This window comes from Ranitomeya variabilis, chromosome 2 (genome assembly GCF_051348905.1).
Source record: "Ranitomeya variabilis isolate aRanVar5 chromosome 2, aRanVar5.hap1, whole genome shotgun sequence".
NCBI lineage: Eukaryota > Metazoa > Chordata > Amphibia > Anura > Dendrobatidae > Ranitomeya > Ranitomeya variabilis.
This window is the reverse complement of record NC_135233.1, coordinates 53886124-53899882: the sequence shown is the minus strand read 5'-3', so window position 1 is coordinate 53899882 and position 13759 is coordinate 53886124. Positions and strand designations below refer to the sequence as shown.

At 42.3% G+C, this 13759-nt stretch overlaps 1 protein-coding gene across 3 annotated transcripts in view; it reads right to left on the bottom strand.

Annotated features, from left to right (window-relative positions):
- Positions 1-13759, bottom strand: part of TTC7A (tetratricopeptide repeat domain 7A) — a 390080-nt gene that overhangs the window by 209905 nt on the left and 166416 nt on the right. For all 3 annotated transcript variants that reach the window (XM_077282426.1, XM_077282427.1, XM_077282428.1), the window contains one exon: positions 3307-3411. In XM_077282426.1, the coding sequence (XP_077138541.1) occupies positions 3307-3411 (105 nt within the window). The remainder of the gene's footprint in view (positions 1-3306; positions 3412-13759) is intronic.

Sequence of the window (13759 nt, the reverse complement as noted above, 5' to 3'; positions counted from 1 at the left end):
AGTATATACGGTAAGTAGGAGAAGCTTTGCAATTTTTTTTTCTTTTTTTGCATATGAGAAACTCACTAATGGTAAAAACTAATATACCGACCAAGCACCGATGAAAATTGGTCCAATTTTTGGCGTATGAGAAAAATCGCTGACGTCTGAATGAGATCTAAGTAAACACTTATTACTAGCAACTCTTATTAGACTGCTAGAAGTTTAAATAGGGTGTGGTTCTGTCCCATAGGGTACAGCCGAGAGCCAACTACAGAGGAAGACTAGCTGGTCTGCAGAAACACATAATCCCTGGCTGTGCGGTTCCACAAGTCTAAGCCAGCATTAGACGTCTATTGTCCGTGTTGTTCATCTGGCAGCAGAGACAGAGGCAGCTGGAGCAGGACCAGATAAGGATGTAACATCAGTCTTATAATGCAGCAGATTTATCTGAGTGGTTCAGGCTGTTTGATAAATTTGGTTCATCCTCAGACTATGTAGTTTAAGTTTACACTGGCTTAAACTTTGTAAAAGTTGGCTTAACTTGCACTAATAATTTTTGTGCATGGTGTCACAATTTCGACCACAGGCCATCTCATGGCAAGTCATGCCTTTTTCTTCAGAGCTGCACCCCTTCGCCAAGAGTTGTGAAAGGTAATTATCTTTCATTGTAAAAAACTTTACCTCCAGGTTTCTGCTCCCCAATTTATATTGGGGTAGTTGAAGTCCCCCATAATAATGACTTCTCCCTGATTTGCTGCCTCACCTATTTGACTTACGAAGATATTTTCTGCCACTTCCAATATATTTGGAGACTTAACAAACCCCTAATAGTAGTTTATTATTCTTTCACCCTCCCATTATCTCCACCTACAGTTTTCATTAGCCTCACATATATTATCACGTAGGATGGGTGTTAGGGGCAATTTTACATGTAAGCGGACCCCTCTCCCTCTCTTATTTGTACGGTCATAGCTCTTGTCCAGCCATGTCTCCATTATCCCCACCAGATCATAATTTTCTTCCAACAATATTAATTCTAATTCTTCCATCTTGTTGGCGAGGCTTCTGGAATTTCTATATATTTCTCTGTACCTCTATTCCTGCTATGCCACCCCCAATTTCATCACTTATGACCAGGTCACTATCTACACTATCTTCTCCAGCTCTACAGTAATTGCCCTCCCCTCAGTCACCACCTTTCAGCCATTCTTTCCCCCAGCACAGCGGCCCCTTCCCCATTCCGATGCAGACCATTCCTATTGTAGAGCCTGTAGCCAACAAAGAAGTCGGCCCCGTTGTACAGGAACCCAAAACTCTCCTTCCTCCACCAATTCCTGAGCCACTTATTCGCATCCCTAATTTCCCGCTGCCTCTCTGGCGTGAGAAGTGGCACAGGCAGAATTTCAGAAAATAGTACCTTAGAGGTTTTGCTTTACGTGTACAGCCTAATTCTATGAAAATATCTTCCACCTACCTATAACTTTGTCATTGGTGCCGATATTAACCATGACCGCTGGGTCCTCCCCCAGCCCCTCCCAGTAACCTGTCAACCTGATAGGGCAATTTGCCCAAACTCAAGCGCCAAGAGGATAACACATAGTTTGGTGATCCTAGTGTTTGTGTCCTGTCTATTGCGTCCCTAATAATGGTATCCCCCACTACCAAAACATGTCTGGCCAGCCCAGCGCTCTTTTTACCCTCTTACTAGAGCAGACACTCTCCTGGCTTTCAAAGGACATGTCTTGTTGCAGCAGTGCTACCCTGTACTGACACCCTACTCATCTGCCAACTTAGCAAACTTGTTGGGGTGTGGCAGATTAGGACTACTGTCCCTACACTCTCCCCCCGGTACCCCGTCTTCTGTCACTCAGCTGGCTGCCTCACTGTCCTATAGCTCCATGCTACGATCCTTCCCCACATTTACCCCAGCGAGCACCTGGGCTTCCAAATGTACAATATGTACACATCTCACACAGCAGAATGCACCCTCAAACGGCTGCTCAAGGATTGCAGACATGCAAAGAGATGCATACTGAATGGCGTTTTCAATGATGAAGCATACAGCTATGGCAAAAATTAAGAGACTACCACATCAAAACCCTGTCATGGGCAGCCCCATCTCCAGACCTGAACCCCATTGAAAACCTCTGGAATGTAATCAAGAGGATGATGGATAGTCACAAGCCATGAAACAAAGTGCCAGAAGCAGTGTGAAAGACTGGTGGAAAGCATGCCAAGACGCATGAAAGCTGTGATTAAAAATCATGGTTATTCCACAAAATATTGATTTCTGAACTCTTCCTGAGTTAAAACATTAGTATTGTTGTTTCTAAATGATTATCAACTTGCTTTCTTTGCATTATTTGAGGTCTGAAAGAACTGTTGTTGTTTTTTTATTTTGACCATTTTTCATTGTTAGAAATAAAATACAAAAATGTATTGCTTGGAAATTCGGAGACATGTTGTCAGAAGTTTATAGAATAAAAGAACAATTTATATTTTACTCAAAAATATACCTATAAAGAGAAAAATCAGACAAACTGAACTTTTTGCAGTGGTCTCTTAATTTTTACCAGAGCTGTATATCTATAAGTCCCATGTAAGTGAATGCAGTGATGGTCACACATGCAATGACTGCTCCACTGACACATGGGACTTGGAGACCCCCATTCTAGGGGTCTCTGGGAGTCTCAGTCTGTGTACAAACTCCTTTACCTCCCAGGGCAACTGACCAGAACAGTTCTATATGATATGTACCTTTTCTTGACTGCGGAGGATTGGTGGTTGGTGAGGGGGGTGATAACATGCACAATCACAGCGGTGCTCCCAAGGGTCCACTGACAACATTCGGCCCATACATGAGCATTCGCAGATAGTACAGTCACTCATTGCCCAGTACTGGCTGTCCAGATGGATTCATAGGGATCAATTAGAAGCTGCTTATTATGCTCGTCTTAGTGTTGTTCACATCCTGGATCAAAGACTGCCCTCATTAAAATTCTGGAATGCCACACTCTACAGCCGAAAAACAGGAACTTGAGCGAATTAGGCCGAGACACCAGCGTAATTAGTCAGCAGAAGTGGCTGTCTGACACTCGGTGTTTAGGGAATTCCTTTTATTCTTTGCATGTAAATTGTTTGACACTTTTTTTTTTTACTGTTTTTCTCGTTCCTTTTTTTCCTAATTTTAATAAATGTAATCTCGGTAATGGCTCTCCAGGTGTAAGTGCTGGGGCAGGATTTCTGCGACTATTTTTATGCTCTGTGGCACCACACCGCTGTGCTTAATGCATTATGTAAGAGTCATTACTTCAGCTTACTTACCCAATGCAGTGGCCCAATGCAGACCTTGGCAGCGAGAAGCAGAACGGTCGGGTCTGTGGGACGCATCTTAGAGCACTCTTTCAGTACTGAAACAGCGTAGGCAAACTGCGGGGAGCAACAGAGAAAGCTTAGAAAACAAAATCTGGGAGAGGAAATGGTATTAGAGCATCTGTTACTGGTTTATGAGATAGAAGCAATGATATATAGAAATATATTTATCATAATCAATGTTGACTTACTAATCTATCAGACAAATGTTAGCAAAAAGTAGAAGACAGACATAAAAGGGTAATAGACAAAAAGTGGGTGGATCAATTTATATGATAAAGAATAAAATGGGTGCCCATTCCACTAAATCAGACCACATCGCTCCTAAATTCATCAAAAAACTAATAGTGTATGGAGGAATAGCAAACCAAACAGCAAAGTAAAGTCTGGCAACGTTTCTGGTGATGCACCCTTCATCAGGCTCCGGATAGGATTAGTATCCTATCTACATCCACTGCTCTTTGTATCACTGGGTCTATTCTCACATGAGTAATACCAATTTCCACACACTCTCTCTGGATCCCCAGCCAGCCCAACAATCCTTTCATATACTTCTCCAAGCTTATACATTTCCTATCCTCAGCCTGACGAAGGGTGCGTCACTTTAAACGTTGCTAGACTTCACTTTGCCCTGGAAATTTTTGGACATGAGGGGAGCAAAGTAAAAAGCTTTCAAACACGCTCATTTTTGTGCCTATTTTTGGAATGCTACACCTCCATACACTATTTATTTTCAGACATGAAAAGTTTGAATGCAGAACCTGATTACACAAGATCTGTAGCTAAAAATATACACTATTATACAAAAAAAAATGATTGAACATTCATTCTGCAACTTCATTGGCAATGGATTCTTGCGCCTTTTCCTTTTCTTCAAAGCTTCTCTTGATACCTTTTCTCTTATAGATGGCCTTCAGATCTTTTCTGAGAAGCATCCAGCAGTAGTCCTCCATCACGTCCATGTTCCATCTATCTTAGTATCGTGGTTCTATCTCCTTGATATCCTGATTAAATCTTTCTCGCTCTTTGCTAATAGCACCAAGGCTTTTAGGAAAGTAGTCCAAATGGAAATGTTAAAAATGTAACTTCAAATTCATCAGACAACCCAAGGCTTTGAAACAATACAGCATGTTATACATGATGGACTTAAATATTAGATCTTTGTCGTCCCACCAAGGACAACATCTGCAAGGAGTTTGTATGTTCTCCCCGTGTTTGCGTGGGTTTCCTCAGGGTTCTCCGGTTTCCTCATACATTCCAAAGAGGGGAATTTAGATTGTGAGCTCCACCGGGGACAGTGACGATAATGTGTGCAAACTGTAAAGTGCTGCAGAATATGTTAGCGCTATATAAAAATAAAGATTATCATTATTACCTAGAAATTTCTTCACGACTTCTTTACAAGAATCCCAAGCCCTTTTCTCAATAGTTTTCATTTTTGTTTCAAATGCGTCGTCTTTCATGAGTTTCCAAATATCCAGACTTGCAATAATGCCTTCCTTCAGTATTGCTTCAGACAGTCACTAAAACTTGGTACACAAGTTCTTAAAAGTCTATCCTTTTGGTAGAGCTTTCAGAATCTGCTTCATCAGTCCAAGCTTAAAATGTGGAGTGGTGGTAGAAGAACTTTAGTGGCATCAACTTTCCGCAACTATTTCTTGAGTCCAGGTTGCAAAGACATTCTCCTTGGCCAACTTTTTTGGCTCCAGTGATGAGTCTTATTCTAGCTGTCCCATTCACACAAAAAAGCGTGTATCCTCCTTGCTGCCCAAGGAGCAAAGAGAGAACTTTCAGATCATCACATATTGACCCTCCTTGATCCTCGTAGTTAAGATTCTTGAGAATTAAGTCTAAATTCTCATAGCTTTCCTTCAAGTGCATAGAATTCCCTACAGGCACTCAAACACAGCTTTCAGACTTTTTTTGGATGAATCAAGAAAGACTCTCCACTCACTCACATTGTGCACAATAGTACATTTTTCCATCAGCCCGGGAACATCACTGCAATAGACTGGATCACCGTCTTGAGAAAAGGATGAAAGAAATTCAAGTACCAGGAGCTTTAGTCTAGAGCGCCTAAAAGGTCTGCAGAATGTTTAGGAAGGTCCAAGTCCCTAACTAAATCATTTAATTAGAGCTATAAAAAAGGCTGTGGGTAGCGTGAAAGGCTTCGTCAGAATCCTGCTCTTCAGGTTCTGAGTCTTCTGAATCAGGTATATCTTCAAAAGCTCTCTTTCTTCCCTTTGGTGTGAGGGTCCAGTAGATGAGTATATGTTCATATAATAAATATCATCATGGACGTGTTTTTAATTTAAAAATATACTGGACATCAAAGTTCGGATCTTTCAAGTACGGTCAAATGAGAAAAAAAGTATGGACCATCAATGTGTGACATGTACAGGTACATTTTATCCACAGTTCCTTTCGCCTTCTCCATTGTTATTGCTTGTTTTATACCTTTATTGCTTTTCTAGAATATAATATAAGCCGATAAAGAATAGAAAAAAAAAGTAAAATCATTTACATGACTCAAGTCCATCCAGACTGAATGATCGGAACAGAAACACAAAGACAAACAACTTTTCCTAAGGGGGAACAAGATGTTACATAATGGCGCAGATTACATTCTCTGTTGTAAGATCAAAGCCATGAGTGGCAAAAGCTTTTATCGCTTTCTATCTCCTTTAATTACATCGAAATGCAACAATTTTGGATCCATTAACGTTTTTAGATGAGATCCTTGTTTTCCATGTTTATGGACTAAAAAAAATTCTAAATTGTCTAAGGCCAGATTCACACAAGCATACTACAGGTCTGTATCAGCAGTCTACCTGTGTTGGCACTGGGGATAGAAGAAGTCTATACATTCCTGTTAAAATGCCAGGCTCTTGATATGTAAAGAAAAAAAATCATACAGAATAATCATTTCAGAACTCTTTCCACCTATAATGTCATCCATAATCTGTTCAATTCAGTTGAAAAATACACTGAAATCTTTTCGGGTGGAAAAAGAAAAACAAAGAACTAAAAATAAGGTGGTTGCACAAAGGCAACTGGTTTTAAATATAGGGAGATGTGACGCTGAATAGCAATCAGTGCCAACTCGTGGTCAAAATTGGATTAGAAAAAAAATTGTCATGCCGTTTAGGGACTCTTCGAGGACATCCGCAATTAATGGGCCACTTGTACACATCTGTGGGCATCTAACCCTTTAGGGGCGAGTTCACACACTACGTTTGTTTTTTTTCCCACGTGTTTTTCAATACAGTAAGACGCTGTACTTTACAGGACTAGCGAGGTGAATGAGATTTCTGAAATCTCATGCACATGATGCTTACTTTTTCTTTGCGGGTTTGAGTCATCAAAGTATTTATTTATTTTTTAAATCTGCATGGTCTCAAATTTTTCAGCATTTTTGCGGCATTTTTGACTCATGCAAATGAATATAAAATGGCCAAAACGCACTTAAAAAATAAGTTAAACAAAAAAATGCATGTATCTTAAGCTGCTTTTATTCCTGCCTACACTATTTTTTGGTGCTGAAAAATCTGCAGCAAATATTTCATGTGTGCACCTACCATAATTGCCCAATGTTTATAACACTAGCCCTTGATACTTTATAAAGGAATGTGCATATGTTGAGTATTTGCAGAGGATTTTTCTGCACGAAAAACCAGTGTTGGCAGGAAAAAAAAGTAGCGTAAAATACGCACATTTTTGACACGTTTTACTTTAGCTTTTTTTTTTTAATTTATTTGAAAGGGTGAAAAAAGGAAAGAAAAGGCTGAAAAATGCAGCATGTGAACAAGCCCTTAATCTCAAATCTCCTCTGGTAACGATGTATCAGATATTCGTTCGATCTTTCCAGAATATGCTCCACATTTAACACAAGCTTTTATTACGTGGTCGTATATAGCTGGGTGCAATACAAAAACAGTAATTCCACATCTATTGTTCTACCCAACAAGCACACAAGGACTTTATCAATTTGGAGCTAGGCAGTAATAAACTAATCTAATGGAATGGGATAAATCTCCAGCTGGACTGTAATTTTCTGATAAGTAGAAGACAATAGCTTCATAGTAGGAAGGAGACTACATAAAATGCCAGGCTAATTCTAGCAATCATTGTCAGTGACGCACTGCGGTGACCGCGCTTGCTTATGTGCATGCTGCTGGAAATATGCTGTGGTTCCGCAATTAACCCATTAAGATATAAGTAGACGGGATTCTAAAAACAGATCATGTGGCAGCTGTGCATCTGATGATGAGATCGGTACGTAAGAAAACCCGTGAGAACCTTAAAAATAGAAAACAGTGATTGTAAAGTTGTTAAAGGGGTATTCCGATGTATAAGGACCGTCCATAGGTGAAAGTCTACAGATTCACATTAGTCTCACTGCTGAGTTTTACACTGGTTGTTAAGACTTTTCTTCAATTTTCTGCAATTTTGGCAGCAACTGCCCCCCATCTAGGTTTCACTGAAATTTCTTTGCAGCACACAGGATATAATGATGGATGTTTCAGAGACCTCAATCAAGCCCAGATTTGAAGGACTCTTGCCAAAAGGACAGGATACTTTCCCACTGAAGAACAGCACATACAGTACTTGCAGACTAATTTACAAGCATCTGACCCCCTGATGAAGCGATGGCGAAACTGTTGGGGCGCAAACGTCTGAGTTGATGCGGTTTGTTTGATTCAGTCTTACTAAATGCTGATCTTTTGTCCCTGTGTGGTTTATTACCCTGACAAACCAGGAAGGGTTCATCCATTATATGCTTATGAGGGAGACATAGTCATATGTCATATTATGCAGCATATTACAGTGGCATGTAAAAGTTTGGCCACCCCTGGTTAAAATTACTGTTATTGTTAACAGTTAAGCAAGTTGAAGATGTACCGTAATTATCTCTAAAGGCCTAAAGATGACACATTTCCTTTGTATTTTAGGGAAAGAAAATACATATTTTCATATTTTACATTTTAAAAATTACACAAAAGTAAATGGGCTTATGCAAAAGTTTGGGCACCCTTCATGATTAGTACCTAGTAGCACCCCCTTTTGAAAGTATCACAGCTTGTAAACACTTTTTGTAGCCAGCCAATAGTCTTTCAATTCTTGTTTGAGGGATTTTCATCCTTTCTTCCTTGGAAAATTCTTCCAGTTCTGTGAGATTCCTGGGCCGTCTTGCATGTACTCCTATTTTGAGGTCTAGCCACAGATTTTCAATGATGTTCAGATCAGGGGACTGTGAGGGCCATTGTAAAACTTTCAGCTTGTGCCTCTTGAGGTCGTCTATTATCAATTTTGACATTTGTTTAGGATCATTATCCATTTGTAGAAGCCATCCTCTTTTCAACTTCTGCTTTTTTACAGATGGTGTTATGTTTGCATCAAGAATTTGTTGAAATTTCATTGAATCCATTCTTCCCTCTACCCGTGAAATGTTCCCCATGCCATTGGCTGCAACACAACCCCAACGCATGATTGATCCAACCCTATGCTTAATGGCTGGTGAGATATTCTTTTCCTGAAATTCTGTGCCCTTCTTTCTCCACACATACCACTGACCATTGTGGCCAAACAGTTGTTTTACCCCCATCAGGTCCACAGTACTTGCTTCCAAAATGCGTCGGACTTGTTTAGATGTTCTTTTGCATACTTTTGATGCTGACTTTATGGTGAGGATGCAGGAGAGGTTTACTTCTGATGACTCTTCCATGAAGGCCATATTTGTGCAGGTGTCTCTGAACAGTAGAACAATGTGCCACAACTCCAGAGTCTGCTAAATCTTTCTGAAGGTCTTTTGCAGTCAAGTGGCGGTTCTCTAGCAATCATACGAGCAGCTTAACTGATATTTTGCTGGGTCTTCCAAACCTTATCTTGACCTTCACTATTTCTGTTAACTGCCATTTCTTAATTACATTTCAAGCTGAGGAAAGAGCAATTTTAAAAAAGCTTTGCTAAATTCTTACAGCCTTCTCTTGGTTTGTGGGCCTCCACCATTTTCAGAGAGACAGGCAACTGCTTAGAAGAAACCATGGCTGTTTCTTTTTGGCACAAGGTTAGAGGAGGCTGGGTTTTTATAAAGCTGGAAAATTTGCATTACCTGGCTTCCTAACGATGGTAGTGAACAAGCCAGAATCGTAACAGGTTAATTAAGGTGTGAAACATTGGTCAAAGTTATCTGAGCACACAAATCTCCAAATGTGGCCAAACTTTTGAATTGACCCGATTCCCTTTTTGTAAATTTTGAAAAGAAAAGGCTATATATATATATATATATATATATATATATATATATATTTGCCTAAAATACAAAACAAATGTGTTATCTTTAATTTTAGCCCTTCCAGAGATCATTTCATCTTCAACTTAACTGTTCACAGAAACAGTAATTTTGACCATGGATGCCCAAACTTTTACATGCAACTGTATATGCAGCACTCCTTTTGTGCTTTGCAGTCACTTTTTGCATACTTATTATTGCAATTTATTGGATACTTGTATATAGTGTTTTATGTAGTTTTCTTTATCAATTCAATGAATTTTCTATGAATTCCTATTTAATGCACTAAGCCCCTTTTTCCCAATTATAACTACCTCTGCTAGTGGTGACAGTACTATTGTAGAACGGAATCTATATATTAGGAGCATTTACCATATTTAAGGAGGTCATCATCTCCTTATCCTACTATCATCTACCGCATTTACTTATTTTGTCTTGTAGCACTATATCAATTGTTGTATTTTGGAGCCATTGTTTAGATATAGTTTGAATCATTGGATTAATATAATCATAACCACTCATTTCTTAGCTGATAAGTTCGTATCCAAGTACATGTTTTGAATGCTTTTATATGTTAAGAATAAAGCATTATGTTTCTGAATTATTTATGGTATGTGTAGTCTTTCTTTGTAGGTTTACTAATTTACATCTATGCTCTATTACTGGTAGCACACCTGGGTATGTTCAGAACATTGCCCCAGTATAGTGGTAATAGCTGTTTAAAGGGGGTCAAAACTGCTGACAGGTTCCATTCCACCAATTCTAAGCAGCACTTGTAGATTGTTATAAAGACATAAGCCGATGCCTATGATAAGTTCTTTAATGGGGTTGCCTGGGATGTATAAAACAACTGGCTAAAAGCCAAAAAATCTGTTAATATAAAAAAAATACCCATTAAGGGAGCTACTCAAGTGTTCTCCAATGGTCCTGCAGCGACAGCAAAGCGTCTATCGTTCACATAACCACTGCAGCCAATCACTGGTCGCAAAGGTGACGTTCCCATGTAAAACACGTGATCACTGAGACCAATGATTGGTGGCAGCAGTCCCGTGAATGAAACTGGTCATGAACATTTTATACTTTAATCTAGTGGCATGTATATGTAGGCACTTCCATGCTGATTAAAAACATACATTGATTGTAGAAATCCTTTTTTCAGCTTCTGAGAAATCCAGACTTAAAATCATATGAAAATCAGCTGCAAGTTCATTATGGTGGGACATTGCACTTGCAGCTCTCCTGCCCGTCCTCCCGATTTCCTGCTTCCTGTGTCTGATAGACAGATAAATAAAGGCAGGTGACTGAGCTACCAATTAGATACAGGAGGCAGCAGGTAAATGGGGCATAGGGAGAGCGGTGACTGAGCTACCAATCAGATACAGGAGGGAGCTGGTGGATGGGGCATAGTGAGAACGGTGACTGGGCTACCAATCAGATACAGGAGGCAGCTGGTGGATGGGGCAAAGGGAGAGCGGTGACTGAGCTACCAATCAGATACAGGAGGGAGCTGGTGGATGGGGCATAGGGAGAGCGGTGACTGAGCTACCAATGAGATACAGGAGGCAGCTGGTGGATGGGGCATAGAGAGAGCGGTGACTGAGCTACCAATCGGATACAGGAGGCAGCAGGTAAATGGGGCATAGGGAGAGCGGTGACTGAGCTACCAATCAGATACAGGAGGGAGCTGGTGGATGGGGCATAGTGAGAACGGTGACTGAGCTACCAATCAGATACAGGAGGCAGCTGGTGGATGGGGCAAAGGGAGAGCGGTGACTGAGCTACCAATCAGATACAGGAGGGAGCTGGTGGATGGGGCATAGGGAGAGCGGTGACTGAGCTACTAATGAGATACAGGAGGCAGCTGGTGGATGGGGCATAGAGAGAGCGGTGACTGAGCTACCAATCGGATACAGGAGGCAGCTGGTGGATGGGGCATAGGTAGAGCGGTGACTGAGCTACCAATCAGACACAGGAGGCAGCTGGTGGATGGGGCATAGAGAGAGCGGTGACTGAGCTACCAATCAGATACAGGAGGCAGCTGGTGGATGGGGCATAGGGAGAGCGGTGACTGAGCTACCAATCAGATACAGGAGGCAGCTGGTGGATAGGGCATAGGGAGAGCGGTGACTGAGCTACCAGTCAGATACAGGAGGCATCTGGTGGATGGGGCAAAGGGAGAGCGGTGACTGAGCTACCAATCAGATACAGGAGGCAGCTCGTGGATGGGGCATAGGGAGAGCAGTGATTGAGCTACCAATCAGATACAGGAGGCAGCTGGTGGATGGGGCATAGGGAGAGCGGTGACTGAGCTACCAATCAGATACAGGAGGCAGCTGGTGGATGGGGCATAGTGAGAGCGGTGACTGAGCTACCAATCAGATACAGGAGGCAGCTGGTGGATGGGGCATAGTGAGAGCGGTGACTGAGCTACCAATCAGATACAGGAGGCAGCAGGTAAATGGGGCATAGGGAGAGCGGTGACTGAGCTACCAATCAGATACAGGAGGCAGCTGGTGGATGGGGCATAGGGAGAGCGGTGACTGAGCTACCAGTCAGATACAGGAGGCAGCAGGTAAATGGGGCATAGGGAGAGCGGTGACTGAGCTACCAATCAGATACAGGAGGGAGCTGGTGGATGGGGCATAGGGAGAGTGGTGACTGAGCTACCAATGAGATACAGGAGGCAGCTGGTGGATGGGGCATAGAGAGAGCGGTGACTGAGCTACCAATCAGATACAGGAGGCAGCTGGTGGATGGGGCATAGGTAGAGCGGTGACTGAGCTACCAATCAGACACAGGAGGCAGCTGATGGATAGGGCATAGGGAGAGCGGTGACTGAGCTACCAGTCAGACACAGGAGGCAGCTGGTGGATGGGGCATAGGGAGAGCGGTGACTGAGCTACCAATCAGACACAGGAGGAAGCTGGTGGATGGGGCATAGGGAGAGCGGTGACAGCTACCAATCAGAATCAGGAGGCAGCTGGTGGATGGGGCATAGGGAGAGCGGTGACTGAGCTACCAATCAGATACAGGAGGCATCTGGTGGATGGGGCAAAGGGAGAGCGGTGACTGAGCTACCAATCAGATACAGGAGGCAGCTGGTGGATGGGGCATAGGGAGAGCGGTGACTGAGCTACCAATCAGATACAGGATGCATCTGGTGGATGGGGCATAGGGAGAGCGGTGACTGAGCTACCAATCAGATACAGGAGGCATCTAGTGGATGGGGCATAGGGAGAGCGGTAACTGAGCTACCAATCAGATACAGGAGGCATCTGGTGGATGGGGCAAAGGGAGAGCGGTGATTGAGCTACCAATCAGATACAGGAGGCATCTGGTGGATGGGGCATAGGGAGAGCGGTGACTGAGCTACCAATCAGATACAGGAGGCAGCAGGTGGATGGGGCATAGGGAGAGCGGTGACTGAGCTACCAATCAGATACAGGAGGCAGCTGGTGGATGGGGCATAGGGAGAGAGGTGGCTGAGCTACCAATCAGATACAGGAGGCAGCTGGTGGATGGGGCATAGGGAGAGAGGTGACTGAGCTACCAATCAGATACAGGAGGCAGCTGGTGGATGGGGCATAGGGAGAGCGGTGCCTGAACTACCAATCAGATACAGGAGGCAGCTGGTGGATGGGGCATAGAGAGAGTGGTGACTGAGCTACCAATCAGATACAGGAGGCAGCTGGTGGATGGGGCCATAGGGAGAGCGGTGATTGAGCTACCAATCAGATACAGGAGGCAGCTGGTGGATGGGGCATAGGTAGAGCAGGCAGCAGAGCGGAATGTGAAATCTCCCACTCTGAAGCTCTTGCAGTTCATTTTCATGTAATTTCAAAGCTAGATTTGAAAGAAACTGCAAAACAGAGTTATGGACTTAATCAGCATGAAAGCGCCTGTACATACATGTCATTAGCTGGGAGGTATAAAATCCTCATGACAGGTCCCCTTTAAATCAAGTTTTTGCATTAAATATAATTTTGAAATATTTTGACAATTATTTTTTCCTTCATAGCTCAATCTTTATTAAAAAAATTTAAAAAATTGAAATCTTGTACATTTTCACACTGGCCACTAAAGATTTTTTTAGACTTTAACTTCATGATGTTT